The sequence below is a fragment of the Hippocampus bargibanti genome, linkage group LG17 (genome assembly GCF_051943395.1).
Source record: "Hippocampus bargibanti isolate YZ-2025 linkage group LG17, ASM5194339v1, whole genome shotgun sequence".
Classification (NCBI taxonomy): domain Eukaryota; kingdom Metazoa; phylum Chordata; class Actinopteri; order Syngnathiformes; family Syngnathidae; genus Hippocampus; species Hippocampus bargibanti.
Window position 1 is genome coordinate 11292199 of NC_142750.1, and position 27743 is coordinate 11319941.

General features: G+C 42.7%; 1 protein-coding gene across 1 annotated transcript; it reads right to left on the bottom strand.

The window, feature by feature from the left end:
- Positions 1-205: 205 nt before the first annotated feature.
- Positions 206-27568, bottom strand: lrrc4ba (leucine rich repeat containing 4Ba). The gene is made up of 3 exons (XM_089019372.1): positions 27411-27568; positions 7315-7822; positions 206-3785 (listed from the first exon to the last, which is right to left on the bottom strand). The coding sequence occupies exons 2-3, from the start codon at positions 7561-7563 to the stop codon at positions 1872-1874; spliced, it is 2163 nt and encodes a 720-aa protein (XP_088875498.1). The 5' UTR covers positions 7564-7822; positions 27411-27568; the 3' UTR covers positions 206-1871.
- Between the last annotated feature and the right edge of the window lie 175 nt (positions 27569-27743).

Sequence of the window (27743 nt, forward strand, 5' to 3'; positions counted from 1 at the left end):
TGGGAACAAATGAAGTTCGTAAACTGAGGTATCACTGTTCAAAGAAAACACAGCCAAAGCTTGCTGATCCTATCTATCAAGGATTAGCATTAAAACTGGCTGAATGTTCAGCCATGGCACTAGTTTGTCAAAACAACTTGCTGGACGGTAAAAGTCTCAAGAACCCATTGCTTGAAATAGAAAAGCAAGACAATTTTGTCTCGAACAATCATTTCAGGCGAATTCCTTCAACGGAAAGTTGACGAAATAAATGAAAATAAGATACTAACATGAAATTGGGTGGACACGATTGGGGAAAAAAAAAGGATCCGTGGTAGAAACTGAACAAGAAGTCAGCCATTTTTTGGTAAGAAGCAGCCGTTTTGTATTGGAATCAAGAATTTTTGAAAAACTGAATCCCCAGTGCTAGTTTAAGAGGATGATGTTTGAAAAACTCCCAAGAAACTATTTTCAAAATTTATCGCGAAGCCTCAAATTTTGGTTTGAAAATTCTCAATGGTGCCTATCAAAAGCATGTTTTTCCAGAAACATGTGCTAAACTAAACTGTTCAGATTTTTTTATTTTTGCTTATGCTACTTACCGACTGGAAAACGTCAAATACTGTACACGAAAACAGTTAACACTAAATATTTCAAACACAAGGCAATAAATCAAGAAGAAAACCGCCATGAGAAAACAGCTGCCGCCATTTTGTGTGCCATTTTTTTTAATTTCCAAAGTGACCTGGGCTATAACAGAATGTTGTCGGCATAATTAGAACCCGAATTAGAACAAGAACAAGAAGAGTACAAGAAGAAAGAGAACACGTTAAAAAAATAAGAAAAAGGAAATTAAAAAAAATAACACTCAATCATCATCGTAATATTTTTTTTCTTTTAAAAGAGACCTAGACGTTTCTATATGTTTTTTTCATTAATTTGTCCTTTTTTTAAGCAAAGAAAAAAGTCAGTTTTTTTTTTTTGTTTTTTTGTCCCATCGGCAAGTGCTGTTTACCTTTGGAAAACCTCGATTTGCGAGAGATGTAATTCTCCCAAAAATCTACCAATCCTCAAGTTTTTCTCTTGCTGCCATTGTGGGTCTATTAAAAAAACTTCAAGTGTACAAAAAACAAGAAACAAAAACAACAACAGCATGAAAAAAGAGCCAACGGCGCGACGATAACAATGCTAATGCTAACGCTAACATGTGAATCCAAAGATGGTGATTAGCGAGCAGCCTTTTGGGACTATATACACTGTGAGCTTATGAGACTTATTATTGTTATCATTGTTATTATTATTCATATTATTGATGCTACACAGCACGCCGCCGCTGACCCTGTTGGTGTGAGTGCTGCCTTCCCCCAAAAATGGGCCCGGCTAGAAAAAGAAAATAGATTAATCCAGCAGCCATCTTGAAAGGTGGACCACAAGGACAGATTTTTTTTTCTTTTTTCAAGATTGTTTAGATATATTCTTCACACTTTCTATGTCGGCGGCTCCATAAAGATTTTTTTATAATTTATTTCTTCCAGTGAAAATATATTTAGCGTTTATATATAATAATATCAAGTATTTTATGTTCTTTTTTCCCTCCTCTTACTTTTCCTTTTGTTTTTGTCTTTTTAGCTCTGGTTTGTCCATGAAGCCACGTGGAGGTGCATTCCATTATTCCAACCAACATGGCGGTCCATAGCAATAATCCACAAAAGATGCGGCGTCCAATCAGTTGGCTTGACTTGGGACTTTGGCAATAACTAGAGCTGCTTGTCACCTGAATGAGGGTGGGAGCGTGTGCTCGATGAGGCGGTGGGAGCGGGGAAGCGGTCGTCCGCAGATGACTCCCCACCTTCAACAACAGCGTGGGGCTACACGGGGTGTTCAAAATTCCATCATATTTGAGTCTCCTGTACGTTCTCCTTGGAGCCGCTCTTAAAAAGCAGAGGCTCGTTTTGCCCCTTGGTCATGAGGCCCTTGAGGGAACTGTGCAGGCTCAGCTGGGGCAGCGGGACCGGTGTGGGCAGGGTGCCGCAGGTCCCCAGGCTGCCGCCCACTTGGGAATAAGACATGGTCATGTTCTGTGAGCAAGGCAGTGGGTTGTTGTTGTTGTTAACACCCAGTCCCACCATGTTGTTGCCAAAGTGATGCGTCTTGTAGTAATTGAGGTGATCCGAACGGGTCAGGTGCGGCAGGGCGACCACGTCAGAGTGGTGCCGCCTCAGGCTCTGGCCACCCCCGATTCCACTGCTTTGCGTCAGGGGACCGCCTCCTGACATGACACCCCCGCCGCCCCGGCCGCCAGCCCCGCCGCCCAACTCATCCTCCACATTGATAATCTCGATAGCCCGGGCCGGCCCGTGGTGCTTGTGGAGCTGGTGCTGCTTCCTCAGTTTGTAGAAAACCACCAACATCACCGCTGCCATGAAAGTGATGGCCACGAAACAGCCGATGATTATCTTGGTGGTCTTGATCACGTCGTCGAGGCCAGAAAAGCCTGGCTCAGTGATGGGCACAGTGAAGGTAGGACGGGTAGCGCGGGGAGATGACCAGTCAATGGAGAGTGAGGAAACTGTAGTTGGGATGCTGTCTGGCCACAGATGCCCCGATGGGGTTGGTACCGGGAGGACTCTGATGAAGGTCTCATTGATAGCCACCAGAGCAGACTCTTCTTCTCCCGGAGTCTCAACACTTTCCACCGTGACTGTAGTGAAATAGGTGTAGTTCACACTGACGTCTGCGGCAGTGACATTGAGCACAGCGGTGGCCGTGGTGTTCCCGGCCGCGTTGGTCACCATGCAGGTGTACTGGCCCGTATCTCGCAGGGTAACGTTGGTGAAATTCAGCGTGCCATCGTGCAGCACCGAGATCCGCACGCGGTACGAGCCGTGGGTCATCAGAGTACCGTTGGGCGTGATCCAGTTGACTGACGTGGTGGAGGTACTGGTGCGGCACTTGAGCTCCGCCGCCATGCCCTCTGTGACGTTGAGGTCGGTGGGCGGCTCCACGATGACGGGCGCGTAGCAGGTGAAATGGCTCTGGTCCAGTTCGCCGATATATTTTCCCTTCAGGAAAGGAGGTGCGTGGCAGCGGGCGCAACAGGTGGTGTTGCTGGGCACCGTCTCCTTCAGCCACCAGCTGAGCCAAAGTACGTCGCAGTTGCATACCCATGGGTTGTGGTTCAGGTGCACCCGCTCCAGCTTGTGCAGCGGCGTGAACAGATCATGCGGGAGTGAGTGTAAGGAATTGTGGGACAGATTGAGCTCCTCCAGGTTCTTCAAATCATCAAAGGCGTTGCGTTCAATGACCGAAACCTGCGAGTGCATGAGCCACAGCTTCCGGAGTAAAACCAAACCCTGGAAGGATCCGGGGCGGATAATTTCCAGCCGGTTCCCTGACAGTTCAAGCTCCTCCAACCGAACCAGGGCCGTCAACTTGGGGATGTCCTTGAGTCCGCACATTCCCAAGTTCAGGTAACGCAAGTTGACCAAGCCCACGAAGGCAGCATCTGAGATGAAGTCCAACTTCTTAAGTTCCCCCAGATCAAGCCGGCGCAGCGAGGGCACGCGGTGGAAGGCGTAGCCCGGCAGCGTTTCAATGGGATTGTTGCGCAGCCACAACTCGCGCAGCTTGCTGAGGTACTCAAAGGCGTGCGATGGCACCAACGTGAGGTGGTTGTCAAACAGCTCCAGCGTGTTGAGGTTGGGGAGGCCATTGAAGGCGCCAACTTCGATCTGACGGATTTGATTCTTAGAGAGCTGGAGGATCTCCAGGTGTCGGAGGTGCTTGAAGGTGTCCGACTTGATAACCTGCCGGGTGACAAGCCGATGTTAGTAATGTGACTGTTGAGTTAAATGTTGTTCTTCCTGGTTCAGCTCTCCATTTGTATAGTCTAAATATTAAATCAGCAGGAAGCAAGGTGATATACAAAAAAAGGAATATTTATTATCAGGCAGCTAGAGGATGTTCTCCGGGGGATGAAGCTAGGCCAAGGGACAGAGAGGCAAGAGCGTGCTCAAGTGCGCGTCTCAAACATTTACAAACAACAGGAGTGATGTCACTTTGGAAAAGACTTATCATCTGCTAGATACAATCATGAATATTTATTATTAGACTGAAACTTGATAGCTAGATTTCTATACTAAGTACAAGCTGAGTACATGTATACTCATTCACATATACAAAAAACTAAACTACATACATCTATGGACTTACTAATTGATAAGTATAAGTAGAAATGAAATAACATAGGACGTTTTTAGCATGTGTATATAACCAATTCTAACAGTGACAGTCGTTGGTGGATTTTTAGGGTCAAGAATGATGATAGTGGGTCCCTTTGCATTGGAATTAACACTGAGGTACTCGGGTTCCCAACTTTCCAAAGAATGTACATTTCAAGATCACGCCTCCTGTGGAATTGTTTTGTAATTTAGGATCTCATCACAGCTGCCCCTCACACTATCTAACTGCCCTGTTTTCAACCGTAAAAACCTTCAAGTTCCTGGGAATCACAGTCTCCCCCAACATTTCCCCACTGTGGGACTATTAAAGACTTTCTGATTTATGAACATGATCCTGAAAAAGGCCCAACAGAGGATTTACTCCTTGAGCCTGTTGAGGAAGCGTGGTCAGCCACAGGAGGTCTTACGACAGTCCTACATGACAGTCATGGAATCAATCCTATGTTCTTCCATCATGGTTTGGTTTGCGTCTGCCACAAAAAAGGACAAAATCTGACTGCAATGGACAGATAGGACAGCAAAAATTAAATCATTGGCACCGCCCTACCCACTCTCGAGGACTTGCACACTGCAAGAATTAAGACAAGGGCACGTAAAATCCAACTCGACACCGCGCACTCTGCCCACCATCTTTTCCAGCTACTCCTCTCAGGCAGGCGCTACCAATCTGTGTTCACTAAATCCAGCAGACACTAAAACAGCTTCTTCCTTCGAGCTATTTTCTCCCTAATCAGCAACCCAAATCTATTTCTATAGTGGCTCTTTGCAATTTTGAACAACCCTGTGGAACAGCATTACCGTTATAATCATTGTACCTCCGTATTCACTTGAACCACCGTCACTGATCTATATTCCACAGCACCAGACAATTTAAAGCACTGAAGGACATCTGCATCACACTTGTATTTCAAATTCTGCTACTGGTCACTTTAAAATGGAGACAATTTCCTTGTGTGTTCTACATACTTTGCCAATAAAGATGATTCTGACAGTACTTATTGTTGAGATACTGAAAGAAATAATAACTGGCTCCAAACAATAACGATAACTTGCTTTTGATATAAACCCCAAAAACAACTTCACGAAATGTGACAAGGTGGTTGTGTCAATCACAACTGGATGTGCAAAATATAGTCTCAAGGAACCATCGGCAAAATTTAGCAGAAAGTTGGCCAAGATCGGATAATCGTGTCAAGGATTTGCCATGAAGTGGCGTCACAGAATGGATTGCGTTCCACTTTGGGGGTCTTGGTGCCTGGGAGTGTATGTGTGTTGCCTAATCTTGCTGTCAAACGCACACATGCACGCATACACACATACTCCTGGAATTGAGCCACCTCCGCCTCCAAATGTAGAGCAGGAAGTAGGTGGTGTTGGTGTTGAGGGGTTGTTGCAGGGCTGGTGGGGTGTTTGAGGGAGGGGGTGGGAACTGTCAAGGCTTCACCGCAAGGGTCCTCAGCCAAGGAATGCAAAATTAAAAAAAATAAGACGGAAAATCCAGGATGCCTTCAGGTGTTGAAACATTTTTAGATTTTCTAATCATTTCAAGAGGAGCTGCGGGATACGAGCGAGTGAAATGCAATGTATACGATGCAAACGAAAACTAATATTGTGTGTGTGTGTGTGTGTGTGTGTGTGTGTGTGTGTGTGTGTGTGTGTGTGTGTGTGTGTGTGTGTGTGTGTGTGTGTGTGTGCGTGTGTGTGTGTGTGTGTGTGTGTGTGTGTGTGTGTGTGTGTGCGTGTGTGTGTGTGTGTGTGTGCGTGTGTGTGTGTGCGTGTGCGTGTGCGTGTGTGTGTGTGTGTGTGGGAGCAGAGGGGTGGAGGTTAGTCTTTTTGCATGTGGCCGCTTGCTGAAGTAGTTTTAAAGATGTCAGAAAAAGGGACATTGATGTCAGAACCGCCCCCAAAAATTGCACCATGTCGAGTTTGACGATAATTTCTGTTACTCAAGTTCCAAATAATATGAAATTTGGTGGACATGTTCATCAGGAAAGAATGCCTATTTACTGAATAGTAAAAAATGGAGTGGCTATTTCTGTCATAATACAGCGTACACAAAACTATCATTAGAATTAAAGTTGCAGTTAAAAAGGGCATTCTCGAAAGCCAGAGTTCAACACTGCCTCCTGAGGAAGAATGCAGTACTGCAATACAAAGCACCTAGCTACCATCATAAATCACAACCTTTCCCCCCCCCTCCTGCCGTCGTGTTTGTAATTACTTCTCTCGTAAACCCGGAGCTAGTTTTTAATTGAAATCATTTGCGTGGTTTGCAATCAAGCGAGTGAACAAAAGTGAGCCGTTTGTGAGTCGATACTTAATATGCAAACTCTTAATTGGAACATGTCTGACGCTGTTGTTTATGGCTGCTGGTCAATAAGTGACATGCATATTGCTACCGGGGGGAATTTTTTAAGCGCACAACCACAAACAAAACACAATATAACACACACCCAAAAAAATGCTACGTCATTGGGTGAGTGCAGGATTTTATGTGGAACTCACTGTTTACTTTTTCAAACTGCACTTGAGATGGGAAAGCAGACGGAAAAGTCAAGTTGGAATCATGAATGGATGTTATTTAATCTGACAGAGAACGAAGGGAATATTTTATAAGAACAGAGTATGGCACATTTTTGTGACAGCGGGATGCCGGGGAATTTGTACCATCCATGCAGTTTGGGTGAGACTGGTAATGATTTCGGATTGCCCTTGAAAGTAACACCTGACTCCACGCATAGATCAAGTAGACCAGGGGTCACCAACGTGGTGCCTATCTCACCAGGCATGGGACATTGTGATTTCCTGTGTGATTATTTACCAATGTCTGCTTAAACTGTGTTGAACATTGATATTTATCTGTGTTCCTTTTCTAAATTTGTTATTTCTGAAGTATATATCAAATTGGAAGCCCCCCGCATGAATCAGTACCCAAAAAGTAGATCTCAACTTCAAAACAGTTGGTAACCTCGGCGGTGGATAGATTAAAAAAAACTAGGTGGTGAGACCAAACATTCAAGGGTTTTTGGAGCCATTACTCTGGAACGTCACAATTGGGGTGTGTCCTTGAAGACACCACGTCACGCCTGCTCACCTGTATGGCGTTCTCCTGTAGGTTGAGGTATCTGGTGTTGACGGATATGCTGTCAGGGATGTCATCCAGGCTCTGGCGGGTGCAGATGACACGACTGGCCTGGTTAGAGCAGCTGCAGCGACCCGGGCACGACGACGGCGAAGATGAAGACGAGGTGACCAACACCACCAGCACCAAAAGGGAGTAGAGCAGCGCAAAGAGGAAGGGGGAAGAAGGGCCGGGAAGGCAGGTCAGCGTGGCGATGCGCATGGCAACTGGGTCATGACCCGGCGCTGCGATCCGAAGGTGTGGCCCACGTGTCCGGAAAAACCTTGGGGGATCCCGCCGCACTCTTTAATCCAAATCTGACGCTCCTTAATCCCGCATTGCGCCTCTGCCGCTTTGGCGCCGCTGCCAATCTCTGGGCTTCTTCTCTCGCTTGCCGTGGGAACATAGAGCGGCGCAGATAAGCAGATGTTATTCCCTTTCTGCCGACGCTCGTTTGGGGAGGACGCAAAACAGCGGCTCACTGAGGATAAACAACAAAGACAAGAAGCAGGACATTTACATATTTTAGGGATGGTTCAGACAAACACACAAACAAACCAAAAACATGCCCCAAACACCAGTTTCACCAATGGACACAAAATATGCTTTACCATGACAAGATGCATTAAAAAAGTCTCCAGGAGCCACGTTCGGAATGTAATTGAATCTGAACTGCTGAAAGGAGGTACAAAATAGCATGCACAAAAAAGCTTCAAAGCCGCATGTTTAAGACTCAATAAATCAGCCATTTTGGTTTGAACTCTCGATTATTTGCATATTCTTGGTATGACTCTGAAAAGCTAACAAACAGATACATGAATGGACAGATGGACATGAAATTGGCTATGCAAGTCTGTCAAGACAGAATACACAAAACAAACAAACATAATTAAACGATGCCTCGAACTCAAACGGAAAATCAACCATACCGTTTTAAGAAGCCATTTTAGATATATTCTCCCATTGTCACTCAAAACAGTTCAAAGTTTGCACTTGACATCAGATTCAATGATAGACGCGAAATCGAGCACAGACATCAAATATAAATGAGGCCAGGGGAAGAACAGGTCCTAATATCAGTTTCTCAAATTGACACAGAATTCTATCATGAGAACACTGAGAAAAAAAAGTCTCAAGAACCAATTTCGCATCGCCATTTTAGGCACACTTTAATAAATTTTCAAGAAGGCAAAGCGGGTGTTGAAGTCAGACCTTGATTCTAAATTGCACAATTTTTAGGGGGAGGCATAGAGCGCCGCAAATAGGCAGATGTTATTCCCTTTCTTCCCGGCGCTTCAGTTGTTTGGGGAACATAAAGCCCGGGAGTCACCATGGCGGAACAACAAAGATGAAAAGCAAAAACGAAAATAAGAAGAGGAAAAAAGAGAGCCTATCAAAGCCTTTTCTTTCTACACAATAAACAATGCAGGCATTTAGATCTTTACCAAAGACAAAGATCTTTGCGAATGATTGTGTCAAACAGACGGAATTGTTTTTGGCAGACTTCCACTGAGGCCTAACAATCCTAAAGTCAGACTGTTTTGACTGAATGAAGAATGTTGATATACTTCAGGACCCCATTTCTTGTAAATGTTACAACATATCGACATATACAAAACATATCGACAAACTGATTTCCAAACAAACCTTCCTGTCTCTTTCCTCAATCATGTCATCCTGCCTAGCTGAAAACAACGACACTGCTAACAATCCACAAGCACAAAAGGAAGCTGAAATGCTAATTCCTAGCCTCGGGGAAGATGCTAGCCTGCCTACTGCAGTTTGCGTTACAGTACAATACAATGCAATACATATTGATTTATATAGCGCTTTAACAACAGCTAAATACAGCTAAGCTAACAGTGTTAGCGAATTGGAGGGAAATGCCGGCAGGTGACTGATCTGGCCCTGCGCAAAGCTCCCTGCTGCTCGCTTTTATTTCACATCTTTTATGGACGCCGACGACTTTAATGATGCCACTTTGACACCGTCAGGTGAGGAAGGAGCGAAGGATTATTAATCTGATGGATGGAGGGAAAGGAGGAGGTGGAAGAAAGGGGAATTATCAACGATGTAATGGATGAATACTGAGCAGCGACGGAGGAGGGAGATGAAGAGGGGGCGGGGGCGGGAACATGAAGCGGGAGAGAAAGGATGATGAGGGATAAAGAGATGGTATAAATAGAGAGAGAGATTAACTCGAGAAAGAGAAAAGGAATTTTGAATATTAATGAGAAGGAGGGTGATGAGAAAATGAGAAATGGTTGATCCAGAAGTTGACGGGCGAAGTTTTGGTGTGATCAATAATTATTTTTGATGAAATGCTAAGATGGTTAACACGTTCACTGCCAGACGTGCCAAAATGTGTCCATTCCAGTGCAAGGGTTTTTGTCAGTGTTATTCAAATTCCCGTTTCAACACCAATTTCAACCATGGGGAAACGTAAGAATTGTGATATCGGAACGAAGTACAAGGCAATAGTGGCTGTGGAGGAGAATTCAACAAGAAGCAAATACTCCATTGCGAAACAGTTTGACGTGCTGCAGGATACTTTATCAATGTAAGTCATGTAAATGTTGCAGTTTTTGTTTTCCATACATGTATTTTATTGTGTTGTATTCAGATATAATTTTATCATTTGCAATAATCACTTTTTCATATGTACATGCTGTCATTCGTGGTTTCTCTCGTGTGTATCGAACAACGTGAGGATTTTGCATTGGTTGCATTTTAGAAAAGAAATAGTCATTAAAAAAGTGTAAAGACGTTTTTATTTAATGCATAAGCTTATTTTTCCCTTCACTACAGTACAAAAGCATGCTAGATACACATTCTATGAACTCAAGGAGAAAATGACACGCCATATCAAAGATCCCCCAATTATTGTCCACTTTTAATGCAGTTCGGCGCAGGATCGGATATATCGATAGTCCGGTTATATCGATATTTTCTCCGACTCCCGAGAATATCGATATAACGAGACTTTACTGTATCTTGATACAGTGTATGGTATCATTGCTGTACGACAAAAAACAATCAGAAGATTGTGGACAATATCACCATCTACTAATATGACCACTGCTATGTGGTGTTCAAGCATGTGCTAATTTGTTGTAATGCTTTGTTCCCGGTGGAGAACTCGTTAGACTGCGGCTCTCATCATCAAGCATACCCCCCCAAAACACACATTTGACACCCGCCACCCCCACATTAACCCTTTGACACACACACACACGTACACGCACACACACACACACACACACACACACACACACACACACACAAACACACACACACACACGCACGCACACACAAACACACACACACACGCATGCACATGTACGTGCAACACAGCTTCCTCTCCCAGCTTTGCTCCAGCTCACTGTGCATTCAAATGTTCGCCAATTGTTACCATAGTAACCCTATTCAGCCTCCATCCAGCTGTATCCCGCTGCTACCCCCCTACCCTCCCGCTCATTAGCAGCCCTAACGCAAGCTTGTACAAATGACACGGCCTGAACATCGTCACACCACCGTGGCAAACTCAAATGACAATGTTATCGTTCATTAGCGCGACGAGTTGTGTGGATGCTACCAAGACAACATTGGGAGTTTGTTAAAAGTGGTGGCGGGTGGCCGCTGTGTTATGCTATAGCGAACTTCATCATGTACAGTATTACATAGTACTTCGACTTACACCAGTTGGACCATCGCTCTTAGTAATCACCATTAATTACAATCAGCAGCATACCCACGATCAAAAATCAAAAAGAATCCAAAACACAGCACGATACAGAAAGCATACAATCAACAACACCAATACACACAAGGAGACTAATAAAGGTAAATTAAATTGAAAACAAATCTTAAAATACATCTGTGTAGGCTCTCAGTCATACAGGAGTTGTCCATCGATGAAAAGGTTTCTTCAGCCGTCATCTGTACTTCTTTGAAGGTGTTGGACGTTTCGCTTCTTATCCAACAGGCTTCGTCAGAGAACTAAAGTTGTGCTGGTAACTCTAGCCTTATATATATATCCCCAATGGACAGAGGTGGCGGTGCCAGACCTCTGCTCTCATAGAATCAGAATCAGAAAACCTTTATTCGTCCCACAATGGGGAAATTTGCTCTAAGGTTGGGGGAGCAATAGACTACTCGCTGAATTAAATCTGATTACTTCTTTTGTTCTGTCTGATTACTTCTAATGTTCTATGCTTGGCTCTGATTGCCACCGTTGCGATTTAGTGAAGGGTTTTGCTGTTTTACAAAAATTGCTTCTTTTACTCCCCTTTCAAACCAGTTTGAGTAAAAGAAGCAAACAAGTTGCCCCATTAGCTCTGGCCAGAGTTACCAGCACAACGTTAGTTCACTGACGAAACTCTTCGGATGAGGAGCGAAACATCCAACACCTTCAAAGAAGTACAGATGATGGTTGAAGAAACCTTTTCAGTGACATCTTAAAATAAAAATTCAACAATAACAAACCTGCATCCCACAAACACCTCAAAAAACAACAATGGCTATGTTAGCCTATGTTAAACAAAATAGTGATACGTTGTCAATGCTAGCGACACCACCACAGCGAGCAATGCCACTGCAGCTAAGCTACTTGCTATGCCTCCATTGCTACACTACCGCTACCCCGTTGCAGTGTTTTAAAGCAAAAGTATACCCTGAAAAAAATGTTTTTTTGGGTGAGTGTTTATTGGTGCGTTTGAGGACACCATGTTCAACTGTGACATTTAGCATAGCATCCAGCAGGCGTATGACACAGTGGATTTGATGTTTGTGTGTTGTGAGCAGGGGTAATTGTAGACACTTCACTTTACGTTATTCCCAACACGCTTTTTGGCCTACAGACATTCCGCTCAGTATCCTCTTCTTCTTGCTCTCTGACTTATTAATATTTTTCCTTAAATCTCAGTGAAATATTCCAGACGTTTGCGCGCAAAGCGCTAGCGCACTTAGCGTGCGAGCCATAATGCACGCTGGCATATTTCATGTCTTTGGACACATGACAGGAATTCAGATTCTCACACGGGCTAAATGTTTAATGGCCAATATGTCGGCTGGAGGAGGTTAAAAGGGATTCATTTTTTTGAGTGGAGTGATTTTGATTGCATTAAAATTCTGAATTGTATCAAATGTCGTGAAGAAATGGGATGAATCATATTGGATGCTATTAAAATTTGGATTGGCTCATACAGCTATTGGTGTGACATCCGAAGGGAGTAAACCATAGCCAAATTATAAGGAGTCGTATTGTGCCAGGATGAGCTTTATTTGTATCATGAAACTATCAGCGAGATGTACCGAGTGTGAAAAGAGTCGTAACTGCGGCCGAATGATGATGCGATGAAGCGTCGCGAGGACACTGACTAACTTTGACGCTTTTGTCAACTGAGCGAGCAAAATGCTCCGTTTGTCAGAATGATCTGCAGGTTAAGCGTTTTTGTTTTTTTTTTTCTCTCTTCTTCCTTGTCACATCCAGTCGAGTGTGAACAAGGACCCAAATCCGTCATCCTCGCTCAGATAAGGCGGGAATACCTGGATGATCCTGCCACCACCTGACATGCTGCAAGGAGCTACAGCAAGGCAGAGTTGATAGAAAAGATTAGACAGAAATAACGACAGCTCAACACCAGGCCTTTGCCGCCCATACCCAACGACTACACTGTACGTTAAAAGACGGGTTACAGTAGAAACGACGTAGGCAGTGATAGAATACCTGTCAACCAGACATATTTTGCCGTATTCTGTACGATTTTTGCACATTTTTAGATGTGTGCGGCATACAGGACAGTTTATACGGGAAATGCAAAAATTGTTAAATAAAATTTTGAGATACGTATTTTCAATCCCGTTTTCATCATTAAATATTAGCAGTAATGTTAATTATAACAAATATCACTACTCGTAAAAAGCAAAATCGACCACCAAGAAAACAAGTCAGTGCGAAAAGTCTCGGTCAAGTGTAATTTTATTTTGAAATCAGTTAAATCAAACATTTTACCATGTTTTTTTTTTTCGCCGTAATATCATTCATATTTTTTATAAACATTATACATCATAAAAAATTTCAATTTGTCCACAGCAAAGAACACACTTGATTATTGCTAGAAATATGCTGTAACTTGTTAAAAGTATTAATATGAAATGGTGTTAATAAAATTGCACAATAACATATTACACACGCGTATATTTTTTTCTATGTAAGTAAGGAAAAATTGAGCTGTCAGGTCACAGTGTCTCGCAGGTTGACGGGTATGACAGGTACCGTGAGCACTTTCTCTTATGGGATCATGCAGAATTGTTGTTTTTTGAGTGTTGTATCATCATGAATACCAATTGGATGTAAAACCCGATTTTAGCCCTTTCAGGGTCAGCGGATACAACAGTGGACAGTTTCTAATGTTATTAGGTTACAGGATGCATGAAAGAGAGCGTGTGCCCAGCAGACATTTAAACAGCTTCTTCCCCCAAGCTATTAACTCTCTAAACAGTAACCAAAATAGAACTGGATAGTGCCTCCATTTTTCTCCATTTTTTATGATACTAGTGCAGCGTGTTCTACCGGAGACAAATTCCTTGTGTGTTCTACATACTTGGCAATAAAGATGATTCCGATTCTGATAAAAGGGTTAAATCTCATCAATCAATCAATCGCGTGTCACGGTTTGCGAGGTGGTGATGGCGGTTGCGGATCCCAAAAAGCAGGCAGGAGGGAGCAGGAGGTCGTTTGACAAATTGTATTAAAATAAAGTCAGCAGGAACAAAATGTAAAACATCAAAATCATCTGAACGGAAAAAATACAAAGTAGCAAAAGAAGACCAAAAGTAAAAGTCTGCCAAGGTTAAACAAACACATGCACAATACATGCAACAAACAATGCAGCAAACAATGAACCGACAACGGATGGTCGTGCCGGGTGTCCTTTTAAGTGACAGTGATTAAAACGACCAGCACCTGCGAGGCTGCCGGCAGGGCTGACGTCGCTACCCGTTGGTCGCCAATCTGATCGAGACGACCAGCACCTGTGCAGGTGCAGGCGGGGCCGACAGCGCCCCCCCATTGGTTGCCAACCAGATCATGACATCGCGTAATCCATGCACTCGCCTCTTTTAAATCAAAACCATATTTCCAATTCCCCCCCAAAACATATTCTGTGATACCCCTAGCAGTTATGGTGTAGCAATGGCTTAGCGAGGAAGAAAATTGACAGGCAATGGCATCAGGCACTTCTTGGGATGTCCTTGCATAGCGTAGCGATGGTATAGCTAGCAATAGAGTGATAGCATAGCAAGCGGTAGAGCGACTGTAACATTTCCTTCTTATTTCCGTAATCTTACAGTAGAGGAATAGTGTAGTAATTGTGGAGCTAGTGGCATTTATTGTACTTGCAGTCAATGACGTCACATCCTGCCGGTCTTTACAAAAGCTCGATCGAACAGCTAGGCCCTCCTTTACTCCCCCCGAGCCTCTGCCATCCACGCGAGCCGCCTGCACCAGCGGGTGCAGGCAGTTCCATGATGTGTTTTTATTCTTACTTTTGATTCCTGCTTCATTATTGAATGACCCTAACAGTTAGTAGCCGATCTCGAGGTGGATACCGCAGCTAGTTCAGGAGTGGCTGTGATGCATCGGTGTGGATGATTGCTACAGTGCCTTGTGTCCTTGCATGGCTGGAGTGCAGCCAGCATTCATTTGTGATCTTAAACAAGGAATACAGAGTGACAAGGCAGGCTGTGACGTTAGCTTCCGCTAGACCAGTTAGCAACTGTACACTTGTCTCTTGCGATCACCCCACCACACATCAGCCGTCATAATCCGCGACACGCTAAAACTCTCCGTTAAGGGCGAGTGCCGAGCCACTTCCTGTGTGTGTGCGCGCAGTGAATCAATGGCTGTATTGATTAAAACGGCATGATGGAATACATCATGTCAGAGCCAGCGCGCCGCTAAACGCATTTTAATAAAACGTTAATGGATGAAGTGAATGGATTCAATCAGCGGCTGGCGGCCGTGCCACAATGTGCCACATATTGTGACATAAAGTCATACGGTGTGACATATTGCCACATATTGTGATATACTGATACATACGGCTTCGCTTCTTATTGAAGAGAATCATAACGTGATTGGAAAGAGTCATATTGCTCTGGAGAGAGTTGAGTTGTAGTGCACCCTAATTTGAAGGCCTTTCTTCCACGGTTGGAAGAAATTGAATCACATTTGTAACCGCAGTGAATCTGATCGGAGAAATGCGTAATTGAAGTTACCCGGAAGCACTTAGGAATCAGAGGACCCAAACGCACCGCATTGGAGTGACGCATCATTGTACCTGCAGTGACTGAATTGGTGGTGAATCGAACACGCTTCGCTGTCATTGAAATGACCCATATCGGATCGCATTGTAAATTGATACGAATGGTATTGAGTCGTCATTGGAAAGAATCGCATCGCGTCAATAATGGAGTGAATCGTAATCTAATTGGAACAAATCATAGCAGGTCAAATTTGAGGGATTAGAACTCGTGTCAAGTCAGTCATTTTGCAACACAGTTGGGGTGGTGCAAAAGTCCAACAAATGCTATCACATTCATAATAATCAGAGTGAACCTGACCGGAAAACGTACGTGTTGTGACATATTGTGACATAATGCAATATATTGTGACATATCGTGAACGGCGTCAGTTCAAGTCCGATTTCGTCTCGCCGTCCCCTTCGGGGGGCTGGCGGTTGGGACTCGCCTGGCGACGCACGCCATCTGCACCGAGCCGTCTTTTCTCAGGCTCGCCCAGTCGTTATCGATGGGCTGTAACGTGGAACATGCGGTGGCCCTCAGGGAACTAGCTTTGTCCATGAACTGGAAAATAACAAATGGATGAAACAATTTGATTGATATTATGTGTTGGAAAGTGTTCTGACATGGACTCGCAAACGTAAACATGAGAACTTGTTTAACCCTTTCATCCACCCTGTAGAGCAGTGGCGGACCGTCAACGCCAGCAAATCCTACTATGCTGGCCTAAAACTGATCTGAATCATGGACTGATGTTAATTATATTTTGTCCATGAATTCTTATTAAATAATTCCAAATTGGCTTTTATTTTATTTTCATTACTTTGCCCCTTGTTGCCCTGCTTCCAGATGTGTGTTTTCATATTTAAAGGACAACCAACATCACTTTTTTGTTTCTTAACTGACATCAGAAAAACGTTTTATAGCATCTAGAATACCCAAAACACGCAGTATGATATTTTTACCAATAAAAATGACTTAAAGTGTCCAAAAACTACTTCAAATTGAACCCGCAAGTGGCCAGTTTCAGAAGGTCCCGTCCCCTTGTTCAAAAGTCAAAGTCAAAGTCAGCTTTATTGTCAAATATGCTAATATGTATGACATACAGCACAGATGAAATTACTGTCCTCTCGGACCCAGCATGCAAGGTACTTATAATGACTTTAACAAACATAATAAACCTGAAAACGCCAATTTGCCGGGAGAGGGCCAATCATCACTAACCATCACCATCACTTATCACTAGCTTCTAGAGATAAGTGCATATTTGGCAGAGCTAGCACACTGTTTCTGTAGCGAGCTGCATAAGCAAATATATTGTTTTGTTGATTTAATAGCAGTTTTATCAACCCACAATGGCTGAAGGAGGAGAAGAAATGGATTTGGTTGGAGATTTACTGTTAGTCATTTTCAAGATGGTCGTTTTGAGGAAAAAAAAATCGACAACCGGAAGAAAGGTCGGTCAGTTATTTCCTGGCTAATGGTACCCTCTAGTGGACTTGTAGTAAATCACACCACCCTTCTTTTCAGGCTGTATTCAGACATAGCACTACTGAAGGCCTAGTGATAAAATCCACGGCTCGCCACTGCTGTAAACTAACAACCGGATAAGATGTTCGCTGTCGTCCCCGCTGTCCATGAAAGGGTTAAAATAGACGATACAGTGATGATGATATACCTACATTGAATTAGGATTCTCTCCAATTAGAATTCAATGTGACTTCAATTCTAATACGAGGCCAAAAAATTTTCATTCTGATAAGATTCATCCAAAGAAGAGAGCGTGACGATTCATTTTACGACAATTAGGAGATAAATTACGATCCCATGAAGATATGAGCACCTCCATTTATGATCCAATTCATTCCAAATCCAATCCGATTATCGATACCACTGACTCCAAATTGATGCAATTTTCAATAGATGAAACCAATCCACTCCAATTATGCTGCCATGGCAATTTTCCCATCACATGAACAAAAACATGAGCGAGAAGGGAGGATAATTGGAGCCCCCCCACCCATTTTAAAAAAGCAACCAAGAAGAGGATGTAAATGAAGAGGTCATGAGCAAAGATGACGACAGAGATGAAGGGAAAAAAAGAGGGCAAGAGGGGGATGGCGGACAAGTTCAGGATAAGGAACGCAAAGCGGCAGAAGGCCAAGACAATGAAAAAAAAAAGGCAGAGGATAAAAGATGATGAAGACGACAACACAAGACGATGAGAGGATAAGCGTGAGGAAAACAAGAAACAGAGGACGGTCGTAATGAAAAGGATGAAGTGATGAAATTGAGGGCAAAGATAAAGACGCAAATGCCAAAGAAAAACACCGGAAAGGACAAAGCCAAGCAAGAGAAAGGCAAAGAAGACGGAATAAGGAAAAAAAAACAAAAAGCAAGATGAGGTCACGAAACAAGAGAAAAAGATGAAAATGGGGAACACTAAAAAGAAGACTTCAACGAAGACGCAGAAGCAAATGAAGAAGGAGGAAGAATGTAAAAGAGGAATTGAGACAAAGACATACAAAACAAAGACAGACAACAATGAGAAAAAAGTCGATGACAAGGACGATGGGGGAATGAAGCAGATAAGATCAAAGATTGTGGCAAACAGAAGACTGAGAAGGAGAAAATGAGAATGACATAACGTGACATTAAAAAAAAGAAATAAAAAAGTCAAGCTTAGTCATGCTGATGGGGTCATACCAGAGCAAAAGGGGCAATCAGGGCCAGTCATAAATAATCAAACAGGACAAAACAAGTAATCAGATTAGCTTCAGGGAGTAGTCCACTGCTCCCCCCAACCAATGGGACCGATCAACGCAGAGGTCTGGTATCGCCACCTCTTTCCATTAAGGATATATATTGGGCCAGAGCTACCAGCATAACTTTAGTTCGCTGACGAAGCTTTTTGGATGAGGAGCCAAACGTCCGACACCTTCAAATTTGTACAGATGACGGCTGAAGAAACATTTTCATCGATGGGCCACTCCTGTACGACTGAGAACTTACACAGATGTAAGGTCCTCACAGGTGAAACGAACCATTTGATGCTAGGACGCAAATTAAGTAAAACATTGATGAAAAGTAATGACATTGAAAAAGGAACAAATGCAAAAACAAACTAAACAGTCAACAAAAATAAAAGTTTCCTCAGCAAACCAGATGGATCTTCGGGAACATCCCACCCACACCCTTAACCCCCCCATCCCCAGACCCAAACATTACTTTTATTCTGCACTGTTCACACATTGTGTGCATGCGTGTGAAGAGGATGATGATGATGTGGAGGAAGATGTGTTGTGGTTGAGGTGGACAACGTAAAGAAGTGCTGCAGCCTTTGTTTTTCTTTCCACATGAAATATTCAAAGGTTGCTGAAAAAACGCATGCGGGTCTCCAGCAATCAATATTTTTAAAAAAACATAATAAAATCATTCAAACTTGTAAGTGCCTCAATTTCAACTTAAAAACTAACATATTTAAAAACCGCGTCAAGAGCGCATGAAAAATAAAGACGCAACTATGGAAAACGGAATGTAGTAAAAGAAGAAATCGGCACGTTGCATTTGGAATGTGGGGACACACAGGGTAATAAATATTCAAACACACCATATACGACAATCTCGCGCATTCACATAAAAGACACGACGCATTGGGGGAAAGGAACAAGATCAGATGAGAGCACTTAAAAAAAGAATCAGGAAAAAAAGACACAGTCACAGGGAGTAAAGCAATGAAATGAAATGTGACTTTTTTTTAGAAGAAAAAGATGTTTAAAAAAGTGGAAATTTAAGAGTGAGTAAATGTGTTTTTTCCCAGTAGATAATAATGGTGATAAACGGGAATGTAAAAAAAAAGTACAGATGACAGTTTGAAGGCAATGAAAAAAAAGTATTACTTGGAAAAAAAACTAAAAGAAAGCTACAGTGAGAAAAGAGGGGGAAAAAAAGAATTGTGAATATGAAAACAAATACAAAACACAGCTTCAAAAGTCAAACTGTAAAAGTAATTTTATTAAAAACCAAAAAAAGGAGGCAAGTAAAAAATATATATTTAGAGTTTACTTTCTCTTTACTGTTTTACTCTGTGCTTCAGTTCCTTTTTGACTTGTGTTTTTTTTCATTCATTGCCAGACAATGTGCAAAAATGTGTCCACTCCAGTGCCAGGGTTTTTGTCATTCTCACTCAAATTCCAGGACCCACAGAATATTGAGTTTTAGGACTACATAAACATTCAATACAGCGTTATAGAAACCTTAGACTCGCTTCTTTCATCAGAAAAAAAACGTTATTTCCTAAGTTATATGGCTCTGGAGCTAGATGAGCTTGAAATACAATGGTATACATATTCATATGCTGAATATTCAGGAAGACTTGTTTTTGAGTTTGTGACGAGTCAGTACATGACGTCACTAAAGGAACGCCCCTGACCGAAAAAAAAGACACATTGTAGCAGTCCTTCCATCACGTCAATGTAGTTTGCTGTATTGTTTGGTCTGAAAACCTTGTGTTGCATCCAAAAGCCGCCAGAAGAAGGCGACCAAGCTCCATGGAGGGAATTTATCAGCCCGTGGAAACGGAGGTGGCCACAGGAGGTCGCCATTTTGTGCCTCAAGAAAGCATATTCTCCGAATCTGAAGTCATTGTTTTGATTCTCCAGAAATGCAAGACGTCTTGGCGTGACGTCACGAACTGGGGGCGGGACTTTCTGAAAATGCCCAATTCGCAGCTCAATTTTTTGCAGATTTTGGACACCAAGTCATTTTTATTGATGTTTTGCATTTGAATAAAAATATCATACTGCTTGTTTTGGGTATTCTAGATGCTATAAAACATTTTTCTGATATCAGTTAAGAAACAAAAAAGTGACGTCGGTTGTCCTTTAACAACAGCTGAAGCTGGAACAAAGCACTAACATGGAAGAAAAGGAAATGCTGCCCCCTTGTGGAAAGGAAAAAACATTGCCAGAGGCCATGGTGAGCGCTTTATCGGCACCAAAACAAGAAAAACAAATCTCGAACAAATTCGGGAATGGCGCTCTACGACATATTTTGAATTCCTAAATAAATATGTGAATGGCAGTGAATGAGTTAATGACTTAACATTGAAAGAAATGAAAAAGGGTTCTCTAATGTGTACCTAATGAAGCGTCCACCCAAACGAGTCACAAATTGCGCTTGGTCACGAACACACTTGTCACTCATAAGCCACCTTTCCAAAGATGATTGACTCATTGACTAATATGCGACCGGATCAACGGCGACCCCAAGTCCAGTGGATGATGGACGTTGCCATGGAGACTCTGCGCACACATCAAAATGCGAGAACGGGCAGACGACGGGAGAAGGTCTCGGCACTCCTTCCTCACCGCTACACAAATGCCTTCCATGTGCAAAATGAAAGCGCTTGGTGGTTGCCCCCGTAACGCACCATCACATCCCACCTCTAAAATGACAACAAGAGTTGCTGTTGTCAAGGTTACGTCCGTTTTTCGGACTGCTCGCTGTGTACGGTAATATTTCCAAGATGGCCGCGGCCGCAAATGATTGCTAGCAACCAGAAATGAAAGCATCAAAATGGAACATTGGATGCCTTCACTGGCGCGGCGGGAGAAAAGTGCAAACGGGGCAAAAAGTACGAAATGAAGCAACGAGTCAACACCAAGAAACAAAGAGAGTCAAAAACGTGCACACAACACGCCAATTGGTACCGCTACCATCTGCTCATGACATCAGCGCCCAAGATTAGGCCTTATCTGGTGCGACAGTGCTCCGGCGTTGCGCCCCGAGCGCTCGGGAAAGCGAGCAGGTTGATTGACTCGCGACTCGCCATCCGTGGCGTCAATGGTTACACACTAAGCGGTAGGGACCGGCGGGACCACCAGCTCTTATGGCGTCGCTGACCTGGAAAACAATGCCGGAGCTGCAATGCATGCTGGTCACTAAGTGCCGCAACAAGACCAAGTCGGCCATATTTAACCCAATCAACAACAAGACGAGACTGGGTTGCTGTCGTGCCACGCTTTTAGTTAAAAATAGCGATAATGTGATCAGTTTTAACGCTCAACATATTTGTATTTTAAAAATATGTTGTGCCTGGTTTTTTTTGTATTGAAAATATATGTTGTACAGTGATACCTTGGTTTATGAACTTAATTGGTTCCCAGACAGAGTGTGTAAGGAGCAAAGTGTGTATCCCAAAAATTCATTTCCCATAGGAAACCATTAAAATGAGAATAATCCGTTCCCAGGTCCCCATAAAACAATTTTCTACTTTCTAATTTCATCAGCCTTAAAACTACACAAAATACATTATTTTATGTATAATAAATGGGATATGTTATTATAATGAAACAAACTGTACAGTAGAATGAAGTCGTTTTATTTACCTTTGTGATGGTCGTTGATGGCTTGATGGAATGGAGTGTCCGGTTTCCTCAGCATTAATCACTTGATGAGGAACATAGGCTTCTTTCACCATCTTGGGGAATGATCCCTTGGAGCTGCTTTCTATGCGATAATTTTACCTTTTTTCCTCATCAATTGTGTTCTGTTCTAGCTGGGTTGATAGCTTTTTGCATCAAGTGTACAGATGGCTTGTGCAGGTTATTTGTGGAGCCTGATTGATGGGATATTTTAACCTTCCAGTCTACACTCGGCTTTTGAACTATCAAAGTTGAAACGAGTCCTAATTTCACTGTTTTCTTTCCATTTTCTCACCATTTCACTTTTGTTTTTTTGTATCATGCTCTGTAGTCTCCCTTTCGTACGTGTGTGTGTGTGTGTGTGTGTGTGTGTGTGTGTGTGTGTGTGTGTGTGTGTGTGTGTGTGTGTGTGTGTGTGTGTGTGTGTGTGTGTGTGTGTGTGTGTGTGTGTGTTTTCTCACTCTTTCTCTGGCGTCTGCCTGTCTCTTTAATGTTTAACCCCCTACCCCCTCACTGCTGCGTTCTTGACCAATCACGTGGTTTTAACCGAAGACTGGGGGCCAGGAATAGAGGCCAAAACAGTCGGCCACCATTTTCTTGTGAGAACGGGCTCGTTCGCGAATAACACATCACTCATTGCGGCAGCTCCGTGTGTATCCCGAAAAATAGTTTGTATGCCAAGGTAAAAGTTTCATAACTGTAAACTTTGTAAACCGAAATGTTCGTAAGCCAAGGGGTTCGTAAACCAAGGTATCACTCTACCTGCTTTTTTTAACCCAGAATAGCGGTTTACGAACAACGGTACATACGAACATTTTTGTAGTAACATTGCGGTATTCTCTCCAGTTGTACATGTACATATCTTAATAGAGTATATATTTTATGAAATGTTTATTTTTCAATACTAACCAATATAGGTTACTTATACAAGCCTTAAACATATTTATATAAACCTTAAACATACTTATATCAGCCTTAAACATGCATTCCATGCAAAATATAGCACTGAAGCAACTTACGAACAAATTCATCGTTCGGAACGTATCTCATTTGTAAATTGGGGAGCATCTGTATTCACATACTGACAGCATGGACAGTGGTCATCTTCTCAGGTTATCATTATTTGTGCACGAAAGGGGTTCAGTATAAAGGAAAAACTAGTCGTAAAAAACAACAATAACATTCATTTCTTGCTGCAAGGAATAATAAATAGAAAGACAATAGTCTCTGTTTGGTGCCCTCGTGTTTTCCATCTGCGGTATCAAACATAACGCTTGGTCGCCTTATGATGACATCAACGCATCTCGCCCGCCTTGATTACAGCACTTTTTCCACCATCCATAATCTCGGCCTCACTGCTGCACATTTCTTGTGTACACACACACAAGCACATGCGAAATTTAGGGCAAGAGTTACTCGGTTTGCATCTAAAAGCAGCAGCGGAAGGTCCCTCGCAAGTCATGTGACCTAACTCCAACTACGCTTGAAGAAGATCCGCGTCGACAGCAGGGAAGGAGAAGTCTTATCACACAGGTGTCAAACTCAAGGCCCGAGGGCCAGATGCAGCCCGACACATCATTTTAACTCATTCACTGCCAGACGATGTGCGATAATGTGTCCACTCCAGTGCCAGGTTTTTGTCATTGTCACTCGAATTCCATGACCCACAGAATATCGAGTTTTAGGACTACTATAACCTTGCGTATCTGTAGGGTGTACCGTTACTTCAAACATTCTTATTTCAATCTGATATCATATTTCACCCTTCTATCGACCGATAGGCCCGGTCGAAATGATGTCATTCCCGCCCTCTGTATAAATAAATATGTGGGGTGAGGGGAGGGCAGAAGCTTCTCACTCTCTGGCCCTCCCACTTTGACCTCACAATGTCTCTGCTGTCCACAAAATTAAAGTCATCTTTTTGTTCACCACCTTGGTTTCAGCTGATTTCATCATAAAAACTCAGTGAAGCCCAGAACCAGAAGGAAAGACCCATCAACTACATAAACATTTAATGCAGCGAAAGAAACCTTTGACTCTCTTCTTTCATCAGAAAAAAGTTAATTCCTAAATTATATGGGTCTGGAGTTGTATGATCGCGAAATAAGTCCAAAATACATACATATTGGTTCATATAGCACTTTAACAACAGCTGAAGCTGGAACAAAGCACATGGAAAAAAAGTGAAATGCTGCCCCTTGTGGAAAAGAAAAAAACATTGCAAGAGGCCATGGCCAGCGCTTTATCGGCATCCAAACAACAAAAAACAAAACCCAAACAAATGCGGCAATGGCGCTCTACGACATATTTTCAATTCCAGAATAAATTCGTAAATGGCAGTGAAAGTGGCTCCCGAAAGCAAATCAAACAGGACAATTTCCATGATCCCTGGACCAATCTGTAAAAAAATTAGCAATTTTTCATCTGCAATAAATCAATGACATGGAATGAGCATTTCCTTGTGACCAACGCCATCATTACAATTCCTGAAATGTCTCATACAGTAGAAACACCAAAGGGGTAAAATTCAACTGCTGAATTAAACAAATGGCCACTTTGAGTTGGTACATCTGACACAGAAAAATGATAAGGCCGAGACAAAGACACATTTGACATTTATAAAGGAGTTATCGGGAACTTTCTCTCTGAATACGGTTAACTGCTCCACCCCAATTTGCAGTCCCTTTCACTCCAAACAGTGAGACGTGGAAAATAAAGCTTTGCCAACCAATGCAACGACAGAAGGCATAAAAACAATTAAATAAATAAATGCACAAATACAAAAATTCACGAATAAATACACTAATAAATAATTCAAAAATAAAATAATTACCAAATAACCAAATAAATAAATAAACAAAGTAATAACCAAATAAATAAACAAACAAATAGGCTAATAAATACACATACACAAATAAATTAATACACAAATAAATAAATAAACAAAAAAATCACGAAATAATAAAATAAATTAAAAATAAATAAAGTACAGTGAGACCTCAACTTACAAACTTTTTGTCTTACAAACGTCATATTTATGAAAATTAAACCTTATAATAAGCACTATTTTCATAATACACACCCACCACGGCTGGCGGAGTGATCTTCATCGGAAGCACACGACCGAACAGCACCAGAGTTTAAGTTACCAACAGTCCTTATGGAAGGTGACTCTCCTTCCATAAGCCAGCAACGACCATCAAAAAGGTCAATAAAACTTTTTTTTACAGCACAGTTTATTTCTTTAATTACAGTCATCATGTAATGCGCCTCTCTTTCTAAACACCAATTCCCTTTGACCTTCGACCTCCAACGCCATTCCATCAAGCCATAAATGACCATCACAAATGTAAATAAAGTGACTTTATGATACAATGCAGTGTATTTCTTTCATTACAATACAATAGCACATTTATTATACATAGAATAAGGTATGTTGTGTGTAGTTTTAAGGCTTATTTAGTTGAAAAGTATATTTTATGGAAACCCAGGAACGGATTATTCCCATTTTAATGGTTTCCTATGGGAAATCTTTTTTTTTTTAGATACACACTTTTCGCTTTACACACTCTGTCTGGGAACCAATTAAGTTCGTAAGTTGAGGTCTCACTGTAATACACAAATTAATACACAAATATTGTAAGTAATTAAACAAATAGAATAATTACCAAATAATCAAATAAATAAATACACAAAGTAATAACCAAAAAAAATAAATAAACAAACACATAAATACACAAATAAACCAACTAATAACCAAACAAACAAACAAATAAATAAATAAATAAATAAATACATTAATTAATTAATCAGAGTTGACTTGCAGCTTTTCATCCAAAACAGCAACTACCGACACAATACTACCTCCGCTAACTTTGGGGGACAAATTCACCACTGCAGATTTACCACAGACATGAGAATAAAGGTGGCTTGAAATAACAGTTTGAAGGGGATGGGGGGGTCTCTGAGTTTTGATGAGGGAGGCGCAATGATGAGCTTGACAGTATCCTGAGCACCATCAGTGCAATACCAAACACTCTCGCTAATGAACAGGTGACTTACCCACAATTTTCTTGCCCTGTAACCTCACCTTGTGTAGCCCCTCCCCTCTATTCTTGCCCAATTTCGCCCCTGTGCCCCCCTTTCATCCTCCCGTTGCCCCATTAAGACACAGTATTTCTTCCTAAACCCTCATCTATCTGCTCCTTGTTCTCCATTGGGAGGCGAGGGAGACGGTGGGGGTCGGGGAGGGGGGGGGGGGTCCTCAGGAGTCGCAGAGGTGGGTGGGTAGGGGGTGCTGGGGTCTCTGACTGACTCACACGCTTAAGCTGGCGCACACGGAGCAAACCCTGCAAGGTGCCTGCGCAATTTCCTGTGATCATCATGTCGGAGGCGAGCTGGGAAATGAATTATCTGCACAAACAAGTGCCCTTAATGGGCGATAGTGGGGGAGGGGAGGGAAAGATGGGCTCAAGGTGAGACCACCCCACTATACCCAGCGAGTAGGGGAGGGCGGAGAGTTTTAAATCTGTTGAATTGAGAGTATACAAATCAGTTAACTACCCAAACCTTAGGAACATTCAGACACACGCTGACTAGCGCACACATGGCAGCATACATGAAGCCATTGCACTCCCCCCCCACCACACACACACACTCATGAAAAAGAACAGATGTATAATTAAAAAAAAAATGCATGACAGAAACACACTAACAATTGAGGGACTCACTAACGCACTCACTCACATCCAGACTCACAATGAACCATTCACACAAAACTAAACACACACTCACAAAAACGTAAAACCACACATTTTCCCAACACATATGTACTCTCACACATACTCACCCCCAAAAATTCTCTCACATGTTGACACACACTTGCACCCCCCTCATACATCACACAATAAATAAATAAATAAATAAATAAATAAATACACAAGCATGGTCAAAACACTCCAACTACACAGACACAAATCAACACACGTACACACACTCACAAATACACCCCCCGCCCCCCTCCCCCCCCCCCCACACACACACACTAATCAACACATGTATATTCGCACAGATGCACTGTCACGAACAACACACACACAGAATCACCACCACCTTGACTCACTTTGACAAACCAACACACACATGCTAACACACACTCGCATGCCAACACACCGCAACGTTGATTCCTGGACGTCCATGCCGGGACGGCGCGGGTGGAGGGATGCGCAAAATAACAAGCGTGGTGCCAAATTTCGCACACTCACAAGTGTTTCTGCTTTGATATCGTTCATTGTCGGAAGGAAAAATGGACGAGCGATCCGTCGGATAAACGAGACTCACCTTGGCAGGAGGAGAGGTGGACGAACACGACAACGCCAGCTGGGAAAGACGCATCCTGCGCCGAGAGCTCTCACGGTGGCGGCGGCGACGTGCTCCTCTGCAGAAAGCTCACCGAATGGGAGGATGTCTTCCTCCACCTCTCTCTCTCTCTCTCTCTCTCTCTCTCTCTCTCTCTCTCTCTCTCTCTCTCTCTCTCTCTCTCTCTCTCTCTCTCTCTCTCTCTCTCTCTCTCTCTCTCTCTCTCTCTCTCTCTCTCTCTCTCTCTCTCTCTCTCTCTGCCTCCAATCTCTCTTTCCCGTGAGGAGGAGGATGCTGATGATGATGATGATTGCG

What these genes read in the sequence shown, in the direction of transcription:
- lrrc4ba (XM_089019372.1), bottom strand. Translation starts at nt 7,563, where the DNA reads ATGCGCATCGCCACGCTGACCTGCCTTCCCGGCCCTTCTTCCCCCTTC. An exon ending in TACAGGAGAACGCCATACAG is followed by an intron (nt 3,786 to 7,314) that starts GTGAGCAGGCGT and finishes GTCACCCGGCAG; the next exon opens with GTTATCAAGTCGGACACCTT.